Here is a 26,639-nt window from a genome sequence, read left to right as displayed (position 1 = left end):
AGGAACAGGAGGCGTGCATGTCACACTGACACACTGCCACATAAATGCAGTGGCGTAACACACAAAACATTATTTTCCATAACATATAACACTAGAGAGCTTAACCAAATACTGCAGTGAGAATAGTTTGATGTTTTTCACAACAGACTGGTTTTGGACATGGACAGAGGAGACCAAGAGCTCTGCTTGTCTGCTTCCTTAAGAAGATCACATGACTGCGCTGTAGACACACGCACACACACGCACGCACATGCTTAAATTTCACTCCTGGCAGACATCACTATGCTATTCTTTCATTCTCAGTTGAAGTGTTTCTCCTCCAGTGTGTTTCCATTCACATGCAGAGACTTAAAGGTGACAGCAGCGTTTCACCAGCATCCCTTATCTTCTCGTTGGCCTCTCCTCAACCTCTCACCTGATAAATGCAGGGGCATGCTTGGCAGTTTTCCAACATTTGGTTTCTTTCAAAACACTCCGTCCCTCCAACGAATGAGGTGTGGAAATGCACAACGCTTCTGTCGCGGCCCTGATTTGATTTTAAAAAGCAAAATGCTATGCAAAACCACAGCGGTGCTCATTTGACAGTCAAACACAATCGAAACGAAAACAACAGCTCCCTGCTTGCCAAATGTGATAAATAAATGCTGAATAGATCCTCACAGACGCCAGTTTATCAGTGCACTAAGGACGCTATCAGTCTGTGCAAGGTCACAGGAGAACAGTTTGACTGTTTGGGATACAATTTGAATAATCTGCTTTCAGACTCAAATGTGTCTGTTACAACTAAAACTGAATGTCAGAGGAAGTAAACTAACTTTAGGTCCAAGAAAGTGTGACCAATGACATCGTCTCACCACTTCTGTGTTTGGTTTCAACTGGTTTTAACCACAACATTCCCTGTTCTGCTTCAATGCTGAGTAAGTCCATAAGTGACTTCAGTGTTTCATCTCCATCTTGTATTCACAATCCTGGCTTATCAATAACTTCTAATTCCAATAGATTTACACTTTCGTCTTCACTTTACATTCTGGTAAAGACACCTCCTATCCTTTCACCTCCTATTGACATAATCAGGTCAGATGGTCAGAATGTAAAGAAACGTACAGGTGAAACTGAAACTGCACAGTTCTGCTGTGTATCATAAAAAACATGCATCTCAGATACTGTAAGTTGATTAATTATACACATTTTCCTTTATTCTTTTTCCTTTATATTCTTTTCCTTTTTTTTCCCCCCTGTGAATTCTTTTTCAAGGGCATCAAGGAGGAGCGTCGAGCACATTTTGGAAAGGAAAAGCGAGGACATGCCTTTCCTTTTCCTTTCTTTTATTCCCTTTCTTCTTTACATCATTTTTGATTTTAGTAATGTGAAATTGAATGTAGAAAGTGAGGCTACAAGTGGCAGTGGGCCCTTCCTAAAAAGTGAAATTAATCAATGGCCAACAGTGACTATATAAGTTTCAGTGATAACGTCTCTCTATCGCCCTCATGTGGCTGAAACAAGAAGAGAAGACAAAAAAAAAAGAAAATCACATTTTTTTTTAAATATTATTTTAATACTTTTCTTAAAAAAAGATGTACTCCATAATCTTAACAGGATGAATCTATTGACTTCAATACCTCACTCACCAACATAACAACAGGTTGTTCTGGATAAAATAATGAAAAATAGCTAAGGGAAAGAAAAAAAAAAACTCAAAACAATCAAATATGAAACGGGAAATAAATGAAATAAAAGTAAAAAAAAAAAAAAAGTGTATATAGAACCAAAAAACACTCTTGGATCTCTGGGCCAACCTAAGGAGAGCAGGACAACATCCCACCTCCAGAAAAATACAATGGCACACAACAACCCAAAACTGTTATCATGGGAAACTAAAACACAGGATGACAAACAAAACGTATTATACAGACTGTAGGGGCTGTAGAGATAAAGGCGGAGGAGACAGCTAAGAAAGTTTAAAGACACGTACAAGATGAAACAATCCAAAAAAACAAAAGCAAACGGTGTCAGAAATGAAACAGTTAAGTGCAGCAGCTAGATGATGTAGCTACAGGATGGTGGGACTTAGTAAATAGTGACAATGATTTGGAACCGCTTATTCAAACTATTACAGAGCAAACTGGTGCATAACTCTCGTTTTTAAAAAGGGATAAAGGAAAATTAAATAGCAATAAAAACATCCTTTAATATAAAGTGAAAAGCAGATGCATTTTACATGTAAAAATGTGAAGGAACTTTCAGCACTCAAGAGATTGGTTTTGGCATAGAGTTGAGAATAGACAGAGAAGGTATGAGAGAGAATAAGAGACTAAACAATCATTTCAATAGAATCATAGAAAAGTTTTTTTTTTCTTCTTTACAGTAAATTCTACAAAATCAAAACCAGAGCTCAGAGATGAACACAGAGATGAGCTTTGCTCCCCACCGACCAAATTCCTCTAATGATCGTTTTTTTGTTGACTTTTCATCGTATATAATATATATTCATGTATTTATTTATATATAATATGTATAATTTGTAGGGCATGATCATTAGTTTACAGGCCAGAGCGCTAAGGCAAAGGACACACTCTGAAACGTATTACATCATCATTCCTTCCTCCTTTCTGTCTCTTGTTCAAAATGGACACAGACCAGACATCACAGGATTATCAAAGCGCACAAAGGCTCCAGCTCTCCAATTGAGGGACCGGCAAGAGAGAGAGAGAGAAGTAGAAGGGGGGAAAAGCAGAGGGAGAAGAGGGAGGAAGGATGTATTTAGTAAGCAGGGTTTACGTGGCCAGGGTTTTTACGTTTCTACCACATCCTGAGAAAAAAAAAAAAAAAAAAAAAGCAATTCTCAGACGGCTGAAACTGACAAACTAGACTGCAACAACCCACCCAAACAAGCTAAATCCAACAGAAAAAAGCAGAGGGACAAAGAGAGGAAATAAAGGCGATCTGTCCATTCATAATTTGTTCGCCCACTTCTCTCTGTCCAGACAGATTTACATTTTTACTGATTTAAATTCTTTTTTTTACTCCACCTCTTCATTGCCATTTTTTGAATTTAATTTTTTTTCAATATCGCAGTTCTGTGCCCTCCTCTTCTTCTACTCTTACTGTATCACTCCACACAGGTGGAGGGAGCTGACCTTCTGATTAGTACAGTGTTCATTTTCACTCTGTTGTCCCTGGAAACTCATAACCAACAGCCATGAACACAATTCAGACACTAAAATGCATCCAAGTTGAGGGTCGTTAGAATTTTATTTCTCCGCTCACGTGACATGCCGTTCATTTCTACTCCTTAGAGAAAGGGACAATTAACATCAAGTGTGTGTGTGTGTGTGTGTGTGTGTGCGTGTGCGAAGGTGTGTGAGCAGCTATGTATCAGAGCACTGTGGTCTATATCCACTTCTGCCTATGTGTGTCTACATCCTTCTTTCTCACTGCCATCGGCTCCTTTCTTTTTCAGAAGAGGTTCTCCTCAAAAATAGCCATGAGGTCACTCTGGAAGTTGATGTCAATAGTGTCGGCCATCTGTGGAGGAGAGAGACAAGACGGAGCATTAAAGGGCCATGTTTGCAATTTTCAGATCAGACAGTGTGGACAACATCTTCAGACTCCAGACGTACCGCCTCTCTCCTCCGCCTCTCCTGTTCACGGCGCCGCGCCATCTCCCTCTGCTGGTCGAGAGCGTTCTGCGCAGCTGAGGAGGGTGGGGGCGGGGCGGCGGGCTGACTGGGCGGAGCCTGTGGAGAGTGAGTCGGCGGGGTGGTTGCAGGGGGAGTGGGAGCAAGCGGCGACTGTTGCTCCTGACGACGGCGCGCATCTTCTTGCGCTCGACGAGCTTGCTCCTGGGAGTCCTCGTCATCGCGGCTGCCAGACAGGAAACGGCAGGTTGTCAGTGAATTTAGTTACAACAACAAAACTTTATCAACCAAACAACTCCTCACCTCAGCATCAATGATACATGAATGTAACTTGGGAAATCTCAAATTTAACAAAACCTAAAAACAGATAAATTCTGCTTTGTGTTTTGAGTTAGTTTGTTTTGAGTTAGTGTGTTGCAGCTGTTGTCATGGTGTCAGTTGGTTTCTTCCCACCGCCCTCATGTCACTGTCTGCTTCCTTCCGTCTCCCTCTCTTACCGTAGCTTCTCTTGTTCTCTCCTGGCCTGTTCAGCCTGTGCTTTGAGTTGTCTCTCTCTCTCCTCTTTCTCCCTTGCGGCCCGCTTGAACTGTTCAAAGCTGTCACTGGAGGAGCGAACTGAAGAGGCTGGTGTGGATTGGGACCTTTGAGCCAGGCTGGCCCAAGAACCCATGTTCTTTAGCTTCACATGCGAGGAACAGAGAAGATGTGAAAACAATAAGTACAAAGTGACAGCATAGGCAACAACATAGCATCTTTACAACACACACACACACACACACACACACACACACACACACACACACACACACACACACACACACACACACACACACACACACACACACACACACACACACACACACACACACACACACACACACACACACACACACACACACACACACACCTGTGTCTTCTTGGGGGCGATGGGTGTTTTGGGCTCTTGCTTGATTTTGCTGTCCTGCTGGGTGCAGGGGGCGGCTGGAGAGCCTGGGAGGCGTGAACCAAGGCGTGAACAATCCTGCTGCTTCAAATCTGATCCTGAGAGAGTCATGTGTCACATGTTCGATTTATGAAGCGTACATCTGGCAGGCTACCGTCGAAAACTGTTGCTTTAAAGCTGCTTTTTAAGATTCTGCAATTTTGGTTTTAAATACAATGGAGGCAAAGTTGCAAAGAGGTTTAGAACTTCACACAGACAAAGATAGAGAGGGGGAGCTCTTGTACTCACTGTAAGATGGTTTGTTGTCAGGGGGTTTGTGTGCATCCTGACGCAGGGCGGGACTGAAAGGGGAGGGCGGCAGTACTGGCGACTGGGAAGGCTTCTCTTCTTTAACCGCCACCAGGTTGGACCTCTGTTCCTACAGGCAGACGGACAGTTCATTATTGAGAAAGGAAAAAAGGTTACAATTGCACAACTTTATCCTCTAACCATCACAAACTCCAGACTTAGGATATATACATGGCACAGAATAAAATTATAGAAATACAATCTGAAAAATGATCCCTGTCAGTGTAAAATAAATACAAATACTACAATAACAATACTGCTCCTAATGCATTAAGAATCAAAGTTGGGATAAGTGTTTAACCTAAACGAAATAAACAATCTTGTTTCACCAAATACATTAAGTTTGGAAATATTATTGCCTAAATGCTCCTCAAGGTTGAAATCAATTCTCTTTTCCTTTATAAATCTCTTAATAAAAATTTTGAAATGGTAACTCAAAATTGTAATGACGGTGAACAGTGATTGAGTAAATGTTACTTTCCCCCTCTGCGTGCAAAGACAAACACAAAGACATAGATCACTAACATGATTCTTGGTCTGAGACGGTGACTGCTGTCCCATTGCGTGAAACGGAGGCATCTGAGGGGAATGCATCATCAGTGACGGAGGGCTGTCCTGCAGGCAACCTACGAAGATCAAATCAAAATGTATTCCATCCAAATACAAGTGAAGCCTTTTGGAACTGTGCAGCCACACCTACAGCGCGGTTTATTCTAGAAAAGTGTTTCTGCTTGTAACTGTCTTACCTGTTGAGAAAGGCTCTACTTTGTTGCGCGGTGACATGTGTTGTTGGTGTTGATGTTGCATCTGCTGTACCTTCTGCTGCAGGGCCAGTCCCTTCTGCTGCTGCTGCTGCTGCTGCTGCTGCATGGGGATGTGCGTGTGTGTAAACGAATGCTGCATGTGTGTATGGCCCGTGTTGTGTCTCTGTGTCAGGGCTGGGGAGGGCGTGGTTATAGCTTGTGTATTAACCGACTGCATCAGCTGGGAGGCGGCCTGCACGGGTGAATGTGTGTGTGTGCGCGGCGGCGGCGGCGGCTGGCTCAGCGGGGGAGGCCGAGGCTGGAGCGACTGCAGGTACGTGTGGACCTGACTGAGCGGCAGCGACGGGGGCGGGGTTTCAGAAATGGTAGGCGTCTGCTCTTCGTCGTCTTCCAACAGGGCTTGAGGAGGCTGTGCCGAGAGGGTGCCCAAGATGCCGTGCGACGCGGGTGAGGGGACGCGGGGCCGGGGGACGGGCTGGGGGACGGGTTGGGGGACGGGCTGGGGGAGGGCGAGGGGCAGCGAGGGGCGAAGCTGGGGCGGGGGGGAAGGAGGCAGAGGGGTGAGCGAGGCCGGGGCAGGCTGCAAGATTTTGGGAGGAAGTGGTGCTGCACGGTGGCTAGGTCTGGATGGTTGCTGGGGAAGAGCATTGTGGAGCGCTGAGGAGGGGGAAGGGGGAGACAGGACAAAGTGGAACAAGTACAGAGATAAATATATTGTCAGTAACATTACCACGTTAATAAACATTTCCAAAGACCAGGAAACATGTTAAGTATTGCTGAGGTCTACATACCCGGTGAAGGTAAGATGGGATGTTGGTTTAGGAAAGGGTGCGTCTCAGTGGGTGTCTGGTTGGTGGGTGTGTTTGTGTTGAGGAGGCCAGTAGGAACTGGGACACCAGCAGCAGTAATGATTGGATGAGGCTCCGAGTTCGACTGAGACAGATGAGGGTTCATAAAATGGGCAAGGGGGTCAAAACCAGAGCCCAGCAGCTGAGAGGAGTCCAATGATGGGACAGAGACGGGAACAGGGGGAGGAGGGACAAAAGGTGGTTTAGACTGGACCACCTGCGGTTGGGGCTGAAGCTGGGGCTGAAGCTGGGGCTGAAGCTGGGGCTGAAGCTGGGGCTGAAGCTGGGGCTGGAGCTGAGGCTGAAGCTGGGGCTGAAGCTGAAGCTGGGGCTGAGGCTGGAGCTGAGGTTGGAGCTGGAGCTGGAGCTGGAGCTGAGGCTGAGGCTGAGGCTGAGGCACAGGCAGAGGCAGAGGCAGAGGAGCTATAACCGGGCCTGCTACACTGCTGAGGGCCTGGTGAAGTGTTCTCTTGATGTCCTTGTTTGATAAGGTCTTCTTCTGCTGCTTGGGAACCAGCCCTGAAAGATTGACATCAAACGAGAACGGGGGTGGGAGACGTTTGAGACGTCAAAAGAAAAAAACAGTTTCGGAAATGTTTGGTATGCTGGCAACACATATATGAACTGTGTACATGACAGTGTATATGTGTGTGTTACCATTCTCAGAGTCTTCACTATCATCAGACGAGTCACTGCTGCCGGAAGATGAAGATCCCGTCTTCATCTTTGTCACATTTGTCACTTCCAAAGGCTTTTCTATTGCAACAAAACAACATTCATTACTTGGAATCGCTGCTCCTCGTCTGAGAAAATACTGAACACTGATTAGAATCCATTCGAAATTTTGTGTATAACCGAAAGTCTTTCCATATTGTACATCTACGGGTCACAAGTCAAACGGAAATGATATTAAGGACAGTAATTCATATTGGCTGCATAAGTGAACTCATACCTCTATTTACGTTTACGTTTATTGAGTAAGACCATTTAGTGCTGTGATCAACCTCAGTGAAGAATTACAAATTTACAAATTAACAAATTCCTTCAACAACCACGAGAGCATTGTTTAAGCACTTCGCTTTACTCCAAAGGACTCGCCACGGCTTGTTGTTGTTTACTTGAAGTATATAATGTGTACACAAGCCTTTGTCTCCTCAGTACAGATATCCAAATTAAACTGAAACCATTTAGTCAACATTTGTAAATGATTACTGATTCTACTCTGCATTTGATACATTTCATATTTTGTGAATCAAAGAGTTGTTAGAAACTCTGGACTCGGTGCGTGATCTTACGCTGAGCGCACAAACAGCCTACCTGTTGGTTTCTTCTTTTTCCTAAGGCAACTGGAAACGTATTTTTCCAGCTCTCTCAGCGTGGAGGGTTTCAGAGTCTCAAAGTCTATCTCGATTTCATCCGGATTGGAGTTCTTCAGTGAGGGCTCCCGGGTTTGGATGATGTGCACGACGCGCCCCAGTTTGTCACCGGGCAATTTGTTGATGTCCAGGCTCAGCTGCCGCTTCTCCTCATAGGACATTGGCTTACACCTTTCAGTGTTCAGGCCTCCAAACACATCTGTGAAGGAGAATGAAGATATTGGCGGGATGACGTTGCATCAGAGGAATTGGTATTGAGTACAAGAACATAATGCATACCGAAATAAACGTTAATATACTCAAATATACACACCTATGTCATCCTCTGCTTCTAGAGATGCTGAGGGGACGAGAGGGGTTGGCCCTGGCTGAGGGGGCACGCTGGTGCGAATGTTCTTTATTACTTCTTTTTTACTATAATAGACAAATAGATTTGATTAGCTCCAGTTAACACAGCTCAAATACCTCTGCTCCTCTTGTAAATCCTTCTAATAACCTACCCAGGCTTTTTCCTGTCCTTCTTTACAACAATTGGATCTTTGCTGTTCTTGCTTTTCTTGGATGTCTGAAGCAGTGCAGAGGGAGGCGCCTCCACAGGTTCCTCTGATACCATCTTCTTCTTGTGCTTTTCTTTCTTCTTCTCCTTCTTCTCCCTCTCTTTCTTCTTGGGCTTGCAGACCGGGGGCTGGGAGAGTGCGGCCAACTGCTCATGGACAGCCTTGAGCTACAGTACACAGACAAACACAATTGCAGCACAAGACAGACAAACGGTGGGATGCAAATTTCTTTTTGTGTCTCAGCCTTCACCCATGCTCGGTAAAGCTGCTCTGCATGGCCCACCCACCTTTTGTTTCTCATAAGCCTCCCTCCCCCTTCATTTTCCATCCTCTAACCTGTTCCTGTAACTCGGCCAAACGATGTTGCCTTTCGTGGTCCGAATTCCCTCCCGAGGACTCCGATTCGGAGGAAGTGGAGCTGTCGTCTTCCGAGACGGCAGAAGGAGGCGGGGCTTGTCGAGTGGAGGGGGCAGGGTGGAGGGCTGGTGATGGGGTGGGAACAGGGGCCAGCTCCTCTGGCTCGTCTGGCATTTTGGCAAAACGCATCTCAAACACATCCTGTCAGGCGGGAGATGAAACTGTGAGAAACTGAGGCTCTGAGCTCGTCATATGCACGCACGCACACGCACACACACACACACACACACACACACACACACACACACACACACACACACACACACAGTATATATGCCAGTATTTGTGATGTGTTGTGTTGTATACCTGCAATTTGCGTGCCATAGCAACCACATCATGGTCTGGTGGATTGTACTTGTAACAGTTCGAGAACATCAACCGGACATCTGATGCAAATTCTTGAGCCTCTCTGTACTGTCTGTTGTCCAGCCTTTTCTGTAAGAACAAACACACACATGCATAAATATTTACAAACTTGCAAACCAGCTCTGGGTCAACAGTAAAATAAAGCAAAGTTGTACTTTAGTGACAGTAGTTCCACAATATGTTGGCCACCAATCCAAATAAGATCACCTTGATGTTGCTGAGATCCATGGGGTGCTTGATGATGTCATGGTAGTCGTGGAGACCAAGAGCCTTTGCATCAACAGGTTTGTAGAAGGGCCAAGCGTAAGACACATGTTTCTTGGACAGCATCTCTCTAACCAGGCGTGCACAGAAACGCAACTGCTCCTGGCGTTTTGGTGTTCCTGTGCCTCCCACGTCCAAACCAACACTGAGGCCCAGGTGATGCTGAGAGTCTGGCTGTGATGTTTCTTTTTTGGGTTGTTTCGACGGCCGACTGCTCTCCCTCCGTGGCCGAATCTCAACAGAAACCGGAGAAGATTCACTGAGCTGGTCATTAGCGGTAGGTGTGGTGGTGTCTGCTTTCCTCTTCTGACTCTTCCTCTGCTGTTGGTTTATCAAAGAGCACAGATTTTAAAATGACAAATTAAATTGTGTTATGTAGAAATGCCAATTCACCTGTCCATCTTCATACCTTAATGGGGGCAGTAGAACTCTGCTGCAGTGGGGCAGGATGGAGTCCTGGTAGAGTTGGGACTGAAGTGGGAAAAGAGATCATGCCCTGGGCCAGCATATCTGGGGCTGAGAGAGAGAATGGGGGTCCCAGATGGGGTGCATGGGAGGTGGGTGTAGGAGGCACACGTGGGGGCTGGGGCTGGACCAGTGGTAAGTTGGGGGGTCCGGGGGCAGTTAGTTGGGCACATGTCTGTGGGGTGGTTGAAGGGGATGAGAAGGTTTGTGTATGCGGGGTGGAGGAGGGAGAGGACGACTCATGGCCTGAATCTGACTTGATCAGACCTGCGAGAGAAAGTAAGAATAAAGATTGTCAACACCGGGATGACACCAATTAAAGATAGAAGAGAAATAAGACAGCGTTAAGTGATCAACACCAGGCACTCTGACTAAGACACGGGCAGGTCACACCTGTACAAGTTGACCGAGAAAACAGACAAGTCTTAACAGAACAATTAAGGCTGTAATGAAAGGCATGTTTAATAAACAGCGGGGTCCAGTACCGACACATATTAGACTGTACAAACAAGCTCAGCTGGTTTGATTTGTGTCATGTGCCTATCCATGTATTTCGCTGTGTGAGGAGGGAGCGGTGCAGCAGAGGAGTAATGTCACTCTCCTCACACAGACTATACACAATGATCGCTACGACTTCATCGGTGTTCCAATTTTGAAAGCAATGCTCGTATAACTGAAACAAAACAGCCCCACCAACAGCCCCCAAAACAGCCCTTCATAATGATGTAACTACTATGCCACTGCTGTAGATCCTAAGAGACAATATTCAAGGACCATATGCCGAAGTATCTCGAATGTACCTGATTCCCGTCTGACCCCACGACGCCCCTTGGTGACCACAGCGATCTCAGTTTCCTCCTGGGGCATCTCTGTGATCTTCTGGAGAAAAAGCTTTTCCAAGGCCTCTGCCATTAACACAATGTCATCACCAGGCTAAACAAACGTAGACAAATACACATAAGAAACTTTAGAGGGTCTTGGATGAACTTTTGTTATTTCTGTATTTTAAGTAATTGGTGACATAATTATGCACAACAATTTCATCCTCCATAAGTGTGACAGTTGAACTAATGTTGTACAGCACTGGATGACACAATCCTTTGGCACAGCGAACACAGGTTTACCTTGTTGTAGATGTAGCAATTTGTGAACATTGTGTTGAAGTCTTGGATACACTCCTGTGCATTCCAGTAGTAGTTGTTCTCCAAACGTTTTTTTATCGTGCCCATGTCCATGGGGACCTTGATGATCTTATAGTAGTCCTAGAGACAGAGAGCGAGAGATAATAATGGTTATTACTCTATCGGGAATTAAGTGAAGAATCAAGGAGAAAATGGCAACAATGAATGCTTCGGTTGTAACTCTCATTCTCTTTCATACATTTTGTTTAAAGACACACACACACACACACACACACACACACACACACACACACACACACACACACACACACACACACACACACACACACACACACACACACACACACACACACACACACACACACACACACACACACACACACACACACACACACACACACACACACACACACACACAACTCACAGGCAAATTGAGCTTGACTGTATCTACGGGGACTTGGAAGGGCCATGCGAACTGGTGTTTCCATAGCGTCTTCAACACCACTTTTAGCAGGTACTGAAAAGGAGCAGATCTGGAGTTAATCAAATTGTCCGGCATCACAGTTTACACGGTCAAAGGGCAACGAGAACCATACAACAGAGTAAACATCCCCCCCACCTGTAGCTGGTTGGTCTGTCGTTTGGGTCTGGAGGGATTCCATGTTTCAGGGGGTGGAGGGTTGAAGGAGAGAGGTGGCGGGGCAGAGGGAGGGTGGTGCTGGCTGCTGCCTGCGTCCAGTCCGTCCCCCATAGCAGCGGTGGATTGCAGCAGCTGTGCAGACAGTTTAGGTAGATGGGACCTGGAGGGGGCAGGCGGGAGCGGGGGACCCCCCCTCAGGCCATCACATGCCCGGCTTGACGCTCTGAGGGCAAAAAACAAAAATAAAAATCTAAAAATGTAGGAAATTAGCTCCAATTGTCCGGAAAGTCTGATTCAAATCCGATGTCGTCTGTGAAAGTTCTCCGTCATCCAGGTCATGCTATCCTAGGAAAGTTCATCTGAGGCAGCTGGACTCGCTGGTGAAGGCTTGAAGACGTTTCACCTCTCATCCGATAGGCTTCTTCAGTTCTGGCAGACTGGTGGGGTTTCCCAGGATTTATACTCTGTGGTCGTAGTCCGGGTCATTGATTCTCCTGATTAGTCATCATCAGGGCCATTGATTAACGACTCTGACTACGACTCCACAGAGGATGAGAGGTGAAACGTCTCCAAAGCCTTAACTAGCGAGTCAGTTGCCTAAGATTAACTTTCTTTGAAGATATATGTTAATATGATCAAAATCAAAACAAACTGGCAATTTCCCACAGCAAACCAAACCACTGCTACATAGCAAATAGTTACAAACATACAGGAAACAAGTGAGAGGGGACAGGATCCAGGACATGTCAGGACAACTGATAGAGTGGGTAGATGGCGAATTTGTCATGTGATTAGCTCATAACAATAGTGTTTTGATCACAAGTGGGACTTCCAGAAGAAAGTAAACGTTATTATCTATATCTAGAAATTGGTCTGATTTAGCGTCTGTCCAGAAGGGAAGAAGATGAAGTAAAATTCAACTAGAGCAAACCATAAATATAAAATAAAATACATATTTAAAAAATTAATCTCTGATGAAATACAATCTTTGATAAGGTTTAACATAATGTGTTGGCAAACATGCTATTTAAAGTCATTCTTGTTCTATTTGGATTCAAGAAGTGGAATAGTAATTACTGGATTCAGACAAAGCGTGATAATTTTTAGACCTACCAACTGTACTGTAAGGTTTCAAAATGCATGATTACTATAAATGTTTCTGTTGATACCCAATCACAGCTGTGAAACATAAACCTACTTACTTACTTAAAGATTGTGACAAGGTGATAACACGGTATTAATGTGTTGTACGATATGTATGTGCACACGATGTATGTAATGGTTCAAAACATCATTCATTCAACACAAATGGCCGCAAATTATCCATTCAAGTCAATCATGGATTACATTTGGGTTGCATGATATGGAGAAAAAGTGTGATATCGATTTAACTTTTTGCACAGAAAGCAGCACTCTTCATACCGCTCCTTGTGCTTGTAGTCTAAGTGGTGGAAGAGATTGGCTACCTCTGCTGAATACTTTGGGATTGGGACTTCTATCTATACTGAAGTACTGTGATGGGATTACATGTCTGAGCTCAAGTGAGTAGCGTGTAATGGAGCTGGTGTTTCCGTCCACACCATATGAGCAAAGGTCCTTGCAAATAAACAAGAGTCCGTTATCCACTTTGCCCAGGGGGAGTTACTGGGCAGATGTGCTTTAGGGACCAAATCTTCTGTCTCAGGCTACATGTCACCAATCATCAGCTACCAGTAAATGCTTAGCCTTGCACACAAAGACACCACTATTATCATTAAAGTCATATATTTGAGAAATATATATTGAAAGCCTCTGTGATAGTGCACATCACACAACTAACATTGTTCAGCCCAAGATTAGATTAGATAAAAAATATAGAATTACTTCCTGAAATTTTCAAAACAATAATAGTGTAATGTCAGATTTCCTGTTTGGAGTAGTGGAGCCTTTGAACATCAATAAGTCAAACTTTCTATGCACAAACGGTGTGTAGGGACTTACATGTTTGTTGCAGTGGAGCCTCGGTTTACTTGAATTGTGTGATCATGTCTCAACTGTGGCAGCAGGGATTTGTTGAGGTAATCCAGAGGCTTGTCAGCGACGCGCTGCAGGGGCAAGGAAACTCACCTGGAAGAGAAACACACAATTGCAGGATGCCAGATTTAAACTTAGGCAGACAGTTGGAAATTTACCAGCTGACCCAGATTTTAACATCAGTGTCTACCTGTCCATTGAATTAATTACTGTGATTATTACTTGTTGTAGAGATGGGAGCAGGGCTGCAGCAATGCCTCTTATTGTCACTCTAAACCATCCTGTGTCTGGAATCAGCAGTGGGCTACACAATTCCTATAGGCTAAACATTAAAAAGTTTAACAGTAGTACAAGGTGAAGAACCTCAGTCTTCCAGCCCAAACTATCTTTCTCATGCAGCGCTTGTTGCTGTTGTTTTGTTTCATTTTCATTTTCAGCTCGGGTGCCACAGAAAAACAAAGCAGGAATTACTTCTAAATCATGTCTGGAATAAAGTGCTTTACTTTGAAAACGGTGTATTTTTGTACAATATTGAGTTCCATTGTGAGTGGGTTAAAGTTTGGTTCTGAATTGGAAAATCCAAAGTAACTGCCGAGTTTGTAATTGCAGATTTACAGACGACTCTCTGGACTGTAAACAAGCTCCAGTGGTGATAAGTAGAGAGTTTGGACACCAATTTTATGTGGAGTTTATTCCCTTCACAGAATACTGCTAGAAAGCAGAAATCATCTAATTAAATCAGCTGCAGTTTGATCAATGACACCGTGGATCTGACTGTTTGGTAGCCTAGCATTTGTGTGTTTGTTTGGCATTCACATGGAGTTACCATGAGTGAAAAATAACTGAATGAGAACAGTTTTATGCAAAGTTATGGACGAGGATGTACATTTGTTTCCTCTCTGTTCTAAATGACAAAGGCGACTCTTTTTAGGGAATTCATACCCTTGCCATGCAGAACCCTTCCAGGGACCACGGACAAGCTCCTTTTACTACATTGAACCCTGTTTATGGCTCATAACACATAAGTGGACCCAAATTGGACAATATTGTTCTGTAAAGATTAAGTGGATTTATCTGAGGGATAAAGAACCTTGAAATGGTAAATCATTGTGTGTTTTTGTTTTGTCCTCAATATGTGAGAGTGCAAATATTTAAGAGACTGTTAAATTGAAAGAATAAGTGGTTTTATTTGTATATTTGTTTCCTGGGTTATGATGGAAGTCCCCATTTTGTGTTAACTATGATCTACTATTACACAATATAATAGTTGCGCACTGACAATAGACTGCCGCTACAGTTTGTTTCAAAATCATTATTGCTGAAGTAAATACCTTGTCGCGCACACGGTTATCATTGATAATGCTACAAAAATGCATCAGCCATTTTGTTATAAATAAGTACCCTATTAGTTGTTTAACTGAACTACTGGTATGCGAGGAAAGCGAAACAGCTAATAAATCTCTACATGACTACTTGACCCTTCGGCAAATTACCAATAAACACACACAGATACACAACTTTGCTGTAATGAGGTAGGTTTGTATTCATGTCGTTGTAGCTTTGCCTCGCTAACCTTCCGTGTCAGTGTATCGCCATGTCCTTTGAGAACTGACAGCTCCGCACGTAAACGGCCTTTCAGAATACTACTTCGGACAGGATTGAGATTCTCGAAATGACGTACGTCGCACTTCACATGAGCCTCTGCGCCATCGTGCTTAAGCTACGCAGTGAAAAGGACGTAACTTATGTCACGAATACGGCCTACGGGGCTACAAACAAACATCCTAGCAGCTAACTGGATAGCATAATACCGACCTGCAGCTAACGTGTACACTGACAGCACGGAGCACACACAGCCACGGAATCTACCATACCGGGAGTGTTACATTCCGAGACATCTAGCCAAATACGTGCAAGCAAAACCAAATCACTGCGACTTGAAATACAAAAACGCATATATCTCGTGTACCCGAACCGGTGCAAGGCCTGCGAAGACAGCTCATGCTCCGTTTGGCACCGCGCACACTGACAGCGTGAGAAATACGCCGACGTTGACCGTAGTAACACTTTGACCGAAAACCCGTTGTTGTAAACATTCTTTTAATGTGGCTGTGTCAACTACAAAGACAGAGAAAAGACCGTTTTTACCTTCTTCGCTCGGCTGTCAGCGCGCGCAGACCTTCCTCGCCCCAAATCCAGAACAAACAGTCCCGTTCGACGTCGATGACGTCAGACGCACGGGGGCCGGCTGAGCGGACTGGCTGTCAGACGGAATGTCACCTCTGCGCGGCTCCTCCCCCTCCCACGGGGAAGATCATGCAATACCACGTAATGATTTCGAGCGATACATTTATTTGGCCATGAAATATTTGTTTTTAAACGAGTAGATTTAAATAAAAACACAATAGAAACGAAAATGTTGATTAGAAAAAAAAATCGACACTCCGTTTGCATATAATGTGCCAATTCACTTTAACACAGATGAACACAGTGCGTGTCCATCTTGCTTTAAAACCGTGAAATTGTACCTATTCGGAAAAATAGCCGCGAGTGTTACGCAAATTAACAAAGTTTTTATATTTGTATTGGTATTGGCAATAGCGGCCTATGGAGTAGGTACGCCCCCGTGTGGTCATAGATGATACGCCACTGATCTTGCCGATCTGTGACCGTCTACGTTTGCCCTTCCATTGTCACGCAAAGTTGCTCCCTCGTCTTTGTTTGATGAGAATCAGTCAGTCCAAGCGTCACTTGTACGATTGATCTCTGGCGAAAATTGCTAAAAAAAAAGTTCAGTATACAAACAATGAAATAGTAATTTAACAAGTTTATTTAACCAGCAGAGGGAAACAAAACTGCCTGTTACATGAGAGATTATTGTTACATGATCAATTCCTGTTCTACATATTCCACATATTTTCTATAGACTCACCTCATACTACATGAATGACCCAAGGTGTAGAATAAAAGCCCAGCAATGTCAATTTATGTTGGATTTTTGAAGATGAGCACTTTGATTCACGTTCATAAATCCTATCAATGGGCAAATTGGTATGGCATTGTCTTAACACAAGAAAATGGACAATGCTCACAACTGTACAATTCTCTTAACAGTTCTAAACAAATAAAATAAAAAACATTGGAACAAAAGGCACAAAAATGTATTAACAAAAATTAAAAATTCATGTTTAGGCTTCTAAAAATGAAAAACCTGGCGGACAGGGCGAGTATCAATGTGCCTGCTTAGAAAATCAGGCTGCACAGACTGTGGGAGGCATTGAGTGGTCCGGACCTTTTTAGGTCAAAAGTCGCACACAGGGTACAAAAGTCATTCATCATCAGTCTTATCAACCCCCTCAATCACTGCTGCCTCTATTCCTTCATCCTCCTCATCCTCATCTTGCAGTTCAACCGGTGCTCCCTCCTCCCCAATCTCATCCTCAAGCTCATCCCCGATCTCATCATGCACCACATATCCCTCTTCCTCCTCATCCTCCCCAACTTCAAAACCTTCCTCCTCTTCCTGCTGCCCCTGCTCTTGCTCTTGCTCTTGTTCCTGTTCCTGTTCCTGCTCCTTCTCCTCCTCCTCCTCCTCCTCCTCCTCTCCTAGCTCCTCCTCCATCTTTTCCTCCTCTGTTGCTTCACCAGGTGCTACCTCTTGGCCTGGCTCTTCCTGAGATGCTGGCTCTTCTTTGACTAGCATCTCCTCTGGTTTGAGGTCATTGGTGAACTCCATTTCTGACATGTCCATCACCATAGAATCCTCAGGGTCCTGGTCATCTTGGTTACCAGTAAATGGGTTCTCGCCCTGCCAAATGAAGGAAAATGCTAAGTTGACAGTCTTAATAAGACACCAAGAATAATTATGTATCCCATAGTGCGCCGGAACAAAAACATTACGATTTTAACGGCGCATAACAAATAACCACATACCTTGAGGTAGCTCTCCAGCTTCTTGCCAATGAGTTTGTGGTTAAGGATGCTGCGAGCAACTGACAAACTGGCCCTCTTTGACTGCTCCATCATACCCTTGAAACACAGAGGACAGTTACGAGTGATACACAGAGCAGAGGGAAAACACCCAAAGAATAAACACAACATCTGATATCACACTATGTGGTTGTTACACTCACAACATGCTGGACTATTAGCTAGATGAAATTCAAAGACTTAAGCTTTGGACACAGTGTCCATTACATTATCAAGTCCCAACTGGAATGTGTGTGTTGTCCCATACCTTCCGATTATAGTTATGGTCATGCGACTTGATGTGTTTCTGAATCAGATGGGGCTGCATTGGAATGAAAAGGTCACAGGCCGCACAGTGGGCAGCCTCCACTTTCCTCATGAAGTGCTCCATACCAAGTTCTACACCAGAATGAGGGGAAGAAAATCTGCTGTAAGATCACTTGCGTCCTCTACATCACTCATACACAGTCAGACAATCGGAGACGGAAAAGCCGCTTACCCCTGGTGAGGTCCTGCTCTTTGTACACCTGGCAGATGGCAGCGCTGTGATTTTCCAGTTGATCCACCCTCTGCTCCGTCTTCTTAAACTTGTTTTGCAAATACTCCTACAACCCAAAGAAAGCTCATCAGTGTCTCTAGTAATGTCATTGTATCTAGGGTACAATGTGTTGATGTCGGTCAAATTGGAGTCACCTGTAGGAAGTCTGTGGTGGGCTTGGAAAGCTGGCCGGACAGGAACTTGAAGTGGTCCTTGTGAAAGCGGCTGTCCATGTGCGCCCCCATTTCCTCCTTGTAGAATGAACGGAACTTGCACACAGAGCACGCAAACATCACCCTGAATAAAGCAAAAATGACACGGAGGACATTTAGCCTGCGAACCCAACTCTTCAAAAGGCACACAATGTATAATTATACATTCGAATTGGATGAATTTGGGCCATTTGGGCTGTTTCGCAATGCTTGTGAACACTATTGCGGCGACACCTAGGTGGAGACCAACTACATGTGAGCCGGTCTTACCATAGTAAAGCACAGGAGAGCTACAAGAAAATTGGTCAATACAAGGACACTGCTGCCGAAAGACTTGTTATTCTGCTAATATTGCAATGTAGAAAGCATGCATTGGGAGGCTCAATCACAGCATAGACTGACAAACCACGCACGTTTCCTCTTCTATCACCAATTTAGTTTACAAATGAGGGTTTAAACAGCTGCTTCACTTATGGTCTTTACTGTGAAATATCCCTTTGCTCCCTAAACTAAATGATTCATCAATGGACATAAAAGACAAGAGACGCAAAGTAACGTTTAAGGGAGGTCAAGCCTGTGCCGGGCTCAGTGGTCTGCAGTTACATTTCCCCTCACCTTTCCAGGAAGCCCCTCCTCTTTCTCATTTTGGGGTGCTTGTCCAGACCTGGGGTCGGAGTTTGTCTGCCCTGTTGCTTTTTCTTCGTCTGGGAGTCGTCTTCGTCTTTGGGTGCATCTGAGGATGGAGAGCGCAGAGAGTAAGCATACCCGTAACAACTTGATTATCATATAGGAGCTGATGAAGACGGCTAAAGCATTTTTACAGTCCCACCGAAGACGCAATCTAAGACACCTATACAGTGCAGGAACAGCCAAGAGCAACTGTGAGCTCACCTTTCTCTCCATCTTCAACAGGAGTTGTGTCCTTGTCCTGTGATGAGGAGAAGATAAGCAGACGGGAGGTTTATGAATAACATAATATAGACTATAAAAAGTAATAAATAGAGTTAGTTACTGTCAGAGACTTATAACAAATGAAATCACTCACATCAGGTTCGGTCTTTGCTTCAGTTTCATCACCGTTTTTCTCGACTTGCTCTGTGGTGGAAGCAGGGGACATTAGCATGAGCCATCAAAAAGACCATAAGCAGAAATCAAGATGGAAATGTGGTTTGCAAAGTAGTAGTTTTATCTCTATGGTGTCATGTACTGTATGTCCTGTGTGTTGGAGAGCACCTTTGGGAGCTTCTGACTCTGTGTTCTCCGTCTTGTTAATTTTTGACTCTGGCTCATCAGATGGAGTGAGCATCTGTTTTCTCTTCTTCTGCCCATCACGCTGTGGTTTCCCCTGCTTTGGGTCAACAAAATCAATTTGCATTTAGACATGGACATGTTGGCAGAAACATACGACAACACAGCCAGTGTTATATATACACGCACACACACACATACAGAGACACACACACACACATCTGTAAATTCTAGACTTGTCAAATCCAATTTGGCACAAGTGAAATCTCTCCCTTCTTTGGACAGTCCTTTAACATTAGTGTTTAATCAAGTCTGATACCTTGGACTACCCAAGGGTGGGGCAAAACAAAAATAAAATCCAAATAAAATAAGGGCAATGGTGAGCTTGTGTACACTGTGGGTTGTCATTGGGCACTTAATGTACACAGGGGGCATTTTAGCTCCAAAATGAATCTGAGCCGGGCAGAGGGGGAAGGGCGAGTGATGATTAAATTAGAGATGATTTGGGACAAGTTGCTTTTATTACACAGCAAATACGAGCACGTGAGGCTGACTTGACTTGTCTGATGCGGGTACATAAGGAAGTTTTTTTTATAAAGGGCTCAAGTTACACCCAGTGTGATGGGGCATCCTAACCTGGCTGGAGGTACTTACTTTGTTAAGGGGTCTCTTTCGGCCTCGCTGGCGGCCAGCCCGTGGGCCCCCTCCAAAATGCCTCCCAGGAAAGTCGTGAGGCCCTTGAGTGGAACCCTGATGGAAACCCCCACTCTCAGGGTACATGCGGTGGGAAAGGAGGGATGGGAGCTTGCCCCTACCACCTCCTGGAGAGTGGCCACGGTGGGACTGGCCACCACTACCGCTTCCTCGCCCACCTCCGCCTAATGGAGTGGGGTCAGACCTGCGGCTTCCAAACCCTCCAGCTCCTCGGCCCCCGGCACTTCCACCCCTTCTGGGGGAACGTCGGCCTGCTCCGGCCCATGCTCCACCTCCAGAACCGCCTCCCTGGCCACTGGTGAAGGACTCCCTCATATTGTGTCGCATCTTAGCGACTCCATAGGAAGAGGAGGGGCTGTCGAAGCCTCCTCCTCCCCCAAGCCCCATTCCCCCTCCGAAGCCAGAGCCTCCACGCTGACCCAACAGCATGCTGTCCCCACGGCCATCGCCATAACCATAGCTACTGCCACCAGATCTGTAGAGATCTCGGGAAGAGGTGAGAGCGGAGGGGCGCGAGTCAAATGACTCGTACTGGTCAAACCTGCGGGAGGGAGGAAGGGAGAGGGATGATAAAGAGCAGAGTGCGAGGGAGGCAGTCAGGCTTGGATTTCTCCACCTGCATTTCCTTTTCCTCCATGTCTCACTTTCACTCTTCCTTTATTTTCTTGTCACTCCCAGCTTTTAGAACCACATGAGATCAGAAACTCCAAATCCAAAACAAGTTAACAGTTTGCAGTATATGGCACTGTTTTTCTCTGATTATGAAGTTTGCAGAAGCTCATCCAACCACCTTCTCTGTTGGAGGTCCCGTAGGTTAAGGGAAATGCAATTTCTTTTCCCATCCACTCTCTAGCTTAAGGACAGTTTGTCAAACTTAGGTGGTGGTGGTGGTGCAGGGGGTCCATTAGAATCAATATCTCTAGATTGTTGGAAGGCCTGAAAAGTCACTGAATTATGTGTCAGCACTTAAGAAGGGATTCTATAAATTGAGCTTTGCTTTGGAGACTTGAGTGTTTTTGGATAAAGATGCAACTGACGGTTCCAACCAACGATTCCACTTGACATAGCAATACTAGGCTGAAAAACCAAGAAACTCATCTCTCTTGAGTAACCAAAGGTCAGGACATGGGATAGGTCACTTGGAGGATGAAAGAAACAGTGTGTGAGCAACTAAAACTAAAAGTCAGGACAAAGGCAATGCTGAAAAGGGACTGGCTTCGTGTGCAAGGATGTTGATGTGTTACAGACCACCTGGCCTATAACAGTGTCTCCAGAGGGTCGCACATTGCCATGGTGTATAAGCTTAGGAGGGAACACCACTATTTATCTCTCTCCCAGAAATCAATCCAAGAGGAAACAGCAAATCAGGAGCACTCAAAGTTTCCTCAAAGGCAGAGCTATTCAATGCTTCTGAGCAAGATGCACACACTCCATCACACCCCATGCATTTAGACCTATCGTGTAAACTGGAATTACTAACTTAGACAATTTATCACTAGGACAATGACATCTCTTTCTACAACCACATGAAGTTTTCAAAATGCACACAAAAGCTTGTAACCTCTCTCAGAGGTGGTTCTTTGTTTGTTCCATAGAATTAAACGTGGTCAAACTCTTGATGGAAATACATGCTGAAATACAGGCTCATATGGATAGAATGATTCCACCAGTTGTTTTCATGTTGAACTGCAACATGTACGATATAGATAACTTTTCTGAATCTCATGAAAGAGAAAAACAAATGTACTGAAAACACAATGGCTTCATGTACTGGGAGGGCTGATGTGTTGAAAGGACACTACACACTGGACTGTTTTCAGGAATAAATGCAGTGTGAGGTGCCAGAAAAGCCTATTTTGTTACATCTGTTCATATGCTTTGTACTTCAGCAAATATGTCCCATCATGGTGTTTGTGATGTTGCCAGATGTTATGGCAGCGCGGCTTAACCTGGTAACACAGATAAACAACAACAGAAGGTGTATTACCTGTCGCTACGACCCCCTTTCATTCCTCCCTCCAACTGAGTGAGCATGTCCAAGCGCTGATTAATCTTGGCTATAACTGCATCTGCGTGTGTGCCTGTGGATGAAACCAGCGATGCCCCAGAGAGACCTCTCTTCATGTGCCCACCTCCTCCATAGCCACCGAGCCCTGACAAGGAGTCCTTATAACCACCCCCATACAGGTCAAAGCTGCCAGAACCTAATGTAGCAGGGAGTACAAATGTGTTAACATCGTTACAATCGCCCCACGCTTCTTCAAACTTACAAATTGGTGGTGAGACAACAATATTGTTTTCATTTTATACAAATGTGTGTGTATATTTAACAACAATACCTATATTTAAAAGGTCATAAGAGTCTTCAACCACTGTATAAAACAAAGCTGCTTATCAAAGTGGTTGTGTGCAGGGATGGGGACTGTTGATGATGTAATCACTAAGCAACAATGCTGTCTAGTTAAGCAGCTTGAGTGTGTTGAAGGCTTGTGTTGTGTGCAGTCCGGAGGGAAATGAAAGCAAAACTGTGTGCTTTTGTGCACATTTATATCTCCGTATATAAGAGCACAAAAACACAGAAGGGACAGAATTATGACCCCTCCCCTCTCCTAAATTAACTGTGTACGCTGTATGTAATGTCTATATGATGACACACACACACAATATCACTGTTTTCACTGGTGGTGTGTGTGTTTTCAGAGAACACAATGTACTGATGTGTGTTTCCTTTCCTCAGAACTACATTAAAACTAAATAAATAATGCAATACTGCTGGAGAGGGACAACAGTGAAAGGCCACATATCCTCACATCATGATTGACCTCCGTGATGAAACTGTAAGTGTTGGCTTACCTCTGCTGCTTGACCCTCCACCTCCCCAACTGGAGTAACCTTTAAGACAACAAACGTGAAAACATTAGCGCCATTTAAAGAAACAAACTGGACAGTAATCACTTAGACTCTAGACTAAGGGGATTCGAAAAAATAATCAAATCGCAACCTAGATCATTCAAAAGACTTCCGTGTCCCATTTATGTAATTCGAAGCAACCAACCAAGACGTTCAGTTAAATAGACCGATTGCTTGAATAGTGTCGTCGTAGATTCGGTGATTGAACCTCCATTTAAATACTACATGCCAATTTCGTCCAACGCCCCATTTTCTATCGAGATTTCGCAGATTTCAAGCAGACCTTTGTTTCACCGCCCGAGATGAGAGCCGATCATGCCTCGGCGTTAGCTCGTTAGCAAACAAAGGGCTAATCAGTCATCATAACGCGATATAGTGATAACCACGAGAATATTGCAGGGTTTTAATTTCATAAACACGCATTAAAACCCCGTATCGTCCAAGTATCTTCAGTCAAAACATTACTGGAACAACACAGCGGGGAAGTCTTGTGCGTTTCAGGCCAGCTCGTCGTTGCTAGGAAGCTACATTAGAGGAAAGCTAGCTTAGTTGCGCTTCGGCGTCACCTGCCTCGACCGCCAAGCTAAACATTAGCTTCGGTGGCTATTTAGTCCCAAAAGAGTATACACAGAAAACTAGCATACAGCAATATCATGTTTCTAGAGCCCAGTCAATGTGTAACGTGATGATTAACAATTCATTTATGTGCACCTGAACCGTAGCTTCTGCCGTCCATGGTTTCGTGCTGCGTTGTTCCGTCCAGCCGCACTAGCTACGGCGCCAGATACTGCACTTGTGCAAAGGTGCAAGTCTCCTTCGACTTCTTTAAAGAGGATCGTAAAATGACCCTAGAGGTGTATACCGCCACCTACCGAATGGGTGTCCGCCGCGTGATGGCACTCACGTGGTTCTCACTCTGTGTCCATTGGTTGAATGCCAACCAGAGGGCCCCGGAAATGTATGTAGTATAATCCAGGAGGAATATTACATTTTTAAATAGTTTTTTCTTTTAATCACAAATAAGATTCTTCTTTATTGAGATTTTGCATTCATTTTTTAATCACATGCCTCTACTAAAACTATTTTAATACTCTTAACATTTCATATTGTTTGTTTTGTACTGCTCATATATTGTTTATTTATATGGATTTATATGGACAGGTTAATCATTCAATTTAAGCAGATCACTCAAATCTAGATGCTGGTTAGACCCTACAACATTAAACAGAAATACATTTGGTAAAGCCCTTTGAGTTATTGTATGTGATGTTTTACAGGAGTCACACCAGCTGCACAACATTCCAGGGCAAGGTAGGTCGAAGTAAGCCAAATATCAAAGTGTTTTAATTGTCCAATATTTTACAGTATTTCACATATTAAGCTACGCTGTAACAAATTTCTGTAAAATGCAGCCAAATTCTGACAGCATGATACTGTTAACCATTAATACAACACTATGCTGTAGAAAACAAGGCATTTGTTTCCATGAAGTATTGTTTAAATACTGTGAATTGCATTTCATTACGGGGGTGATGTTTGAATCAATGGCAGTGAGCCCCCCCAATACGGAATTTCATCTGAATGGCTAAGCTTAGTTGTAGCTAACGCTTAAAGAGTAATTTTAATAGAGCAGGTAAAAGCAAACCTTTGAATCATAAGTTAAAAAAAAACAAATATATGAAATGCAAATGCATTTCATATATTGGCTAAATGAACAGATGTCCTCTTTTGAGTGTATGGCAAATCTAGCAGAAAAGGTCAAATCAACATTTGAGCGTTTCAGCATGTTGTGCTTGGATCCCAAATTAGAATACAAACTAAAATGAGCTTAAAAGAAAGAAAGAAGCTCAACCAAATTCAGAATGCGAGTAGTTTATTGAATCAAAGCAGGTTTCACTCTCACCACAATCAGAACAGAGCCAGAACTTTAGCATCACAATGAAAGCTTGAGTTTGATTAAGAATGAAGGAGGGAGATGATTCTGTTGATGTTTATTACAACGCCTCCACAGTGGATCAGCGTCTGGCGCGTCTGGCGCATATGTAGGGTCTTAGAACTTCACAGCTGACGTCGTTGAGGTGAGCTGTGGAAAGACGTCAGACATTAGACAACAGTTTGGATCTTTGTGGTCTGTGTGATGAAGGTTTCATTCTTTGTCTTTGTGGCATCTTTAGGTCTAACAGCACAAACGATCAAGTCCAGATCCAGTCCCCCCTGGTGCCCCAGGTGGCCCTGGTTGGATACAGGGAGTATTAGGTACCTGTGCTGTACATCACCACACAGTCCTCTTCCTTCCAGTTGTTGGGTTCACCCTTAGCCCAGCGTTTGTAGTCAGATCTGGAGCCATCGGTGTAGAACCAGCGACCCTCCTGGAAGAGGACGGATGTGGAAATTGATTGTTAATTGAATAGTTGGTACTTGTATATGTGTGTACTCTGAGCTTATGTGTCGTTCTAACTGTTAACACTTCATAAAGCTCCATAATTAATCCAATGTGACCGGGACGGGTTTTTGCCATTGAAGACCCAGACCAGGAAATGGTGCACTGTCACTTTAAGACAGGATGACATGATGATTGAGTCACAATTTACATCGTGTTCTCTACTCGTGCAGAAGAGAGAGTGAATGTAATCAGGCAACTTGTAGCAGGACGGCTTTTCAGTTAGGAAAGGCAGAGAAAGCAAAGTCAGCGGGGAGAATAAAGTTACCAAACACAATAAGAGTCAAGTGTGCTACACAACTTTGGTGAATCCGTCCTGTTGTGTTCTCTCACTGTGAAGAAGACTTCCGAGGTCTGTGGTGCTTTTGACAAAAGGAATGAGGAGGGAAAGTATTTCTTGTCTTTCTAAGATGGAGTGAAGTCAAAGTCATCATTTTCTAAAGCCTAAATTCTCTCTGAAAGCCCTTCAGCACTGTAGTGATGTACTTTTGTTTGCTGTGTTAGGTTACAGACGTGTCAATCAACCCTCACAGAGAAGGAAAGCCTTGAGTTTTGAATTTACTGACCTTCAGGGCGTCATGTAGTCCAGTCCAGGTGCTGACATGAGTGTGATATCTTCTTTGTAAAGCGCGAGCCAAAGTGCGCATTTCACTATAGTTGTGGTAGGAGACCAAATGTGCCCCCCTTTTCATGCAATCAGACTAAGGGGAGGAGAAAGGAGAGAAAGAGATCAAACAACAAGAAAAGAGTCTGAATGAACCTTTAAAATTCAACACCTGAACTAAAGGTGAAATCACTAAAGAGCAGCTGGAAGCTGATTGGTTACC

The 26,639-nt window shown here is 44.2% G+C and overlaps 3 protein-coding genes across 4 annotated transcripts; all 3 read right to left on the bottom strand.

The window, feature by feature from the left end:
- Positions 1 to 2,167: 2,167 nt before the first annotated feature.
- On the bottom strand, positions 2,168 to 16,015 carry LOC142996714 (bromodomain-containing protein 4-like). The gene is made up of 22 exons (XM_076147741.1): positions 15,930 to 16,015; positions 13,749 to 13,874; positions 11,748 to 11,991; positions 11,553 to 11,645; positions 11,111 to 11,248; positions 10,787 to 10,919; positions 9,931 to 10,253; positions 9,465 to 9,842; positions 9,198 to 9,326; positions 8,811 to 9,032; positions 8,418 to 8,641; positions 8,231 to 8,331; positions 7,859 to 8,116; positions 7,199 to 7,297; positions 6,485 to 7,060; positions 5,676 to 6,350; positions 5,455 to 5,555; positions 4,870 to 4,999; positions 4,546 to 4,679; positions 4,136 to 4,317; positions 3,621 to 3,864; positions 2,168 to 3,525 (listed from the first exon to the last, which is right to left on the bottom strand). Exons 3-22 carry the CDS (start codon positions 11,877 to 11,879, stop codon positions 3,457 to 3,459), a joined length of 4,341 nt encoding a protein of 1,446 aa, XP_076003856.1. The 5' UTR covers positions 11,880 to 11,991; positions 13,749 to 13,874; positions 15,930 to 16,015; the 3' UTR covers positions 2,168 to 3,456.
- Positions 16,016 to 16,588: 573 nt separating this feature from the next.
- Positions 16,589 to 24,188, bottom strand: LOC142996858 (uncharacterized). Of its 2 annotated transcripts, none has more exons than XM_076147972.1 (13): positions 24,084 to 24,188; positions 23,316 to 23,354; positions 22,450 to 22,666; positions 20,403 to 21,003; positions 19,734 to 19,848; positions 19,546 to 19,595; positions 19,392 to 19,428; positions 19,116 to 19,233; positions 18,444 to 18,585; positions 18,250 to 18,355; positions 18,019 to 18,149; positions 17,715 to 17,810; positions 16,589 to 17,589 (listed from the first exon to the last, which is right to left on the bottom strand). In XM_076147972.1, the coding sequence occupies exons 1-13, from the start codon at positions 24,106 to 24,108 to the stop codon at positions 17,110 to 17,112; spliced, it is 2,157 nt and encodes a 718-aa protein (XP_076004087.1). In that variant the 5' UTR covers positions 24,109 to 24,188; the 3' UTR covers positions 16,589 to 17,109. The 2 variants fall into 2 exon arrangements, with proteins under 2 accessions (XP_076004087.1, XP_076004088.1); XM_076147973.1 differs by having other exon boundaries at positions 19,734 to 19,845.
- A 1,055-nt stretch (positions 24,189 to 25,243) lies between these two features.
- Positions 25,244 to 26,500, bottom strand: LOC142996669 (galactose-specific lectin nattectin-like). Its single transcript, XM_076147671.1, has 3 exons — positions 26,379 to 26,500; positions 25,633 to 25,741; positions 25,244 to 25,455 (listed from the first exon to the last, which is right to left on the bottom strand). Exons 1-3 carry the CDS (start codon positions 26,457 to 26,459, stop codon positions 25,388 to 25,390), a joined length of 258 nt encoding a protein of 85 aa, XP_076003786.1. The 5' UTR covers positions 26,460 to 26,500; the 3' UTR covers positions 25,244 to 25,387.
- Positions 26,501 to 26,639: the final 139 nt, after the last annotated feature.

The sequence above is a fragment of the Genypterus blacodes genome, unplaced genomic scaffold (assembly GCF_046128005.1).
Source record: "Genypterus blacodes isolate CSIRO-AG114 ecotype Tasmania unplaced genomic scaffold, CSIRO-AGI_Gbla_v1 ptg000039l_1, whole genome shotgun sequence".
In the NCBI taxonomy this organism is placed as follows: domain Eukaryota; kingdom Metazoa; phylum Chordata; class Actinopteri; order Ophidiiformes; family Ophidiidae; genus Genypterus; species Genypterus blacodes.
This window is presented reverse-complemented; position numbering and strand designations above follow the sequence as displayed.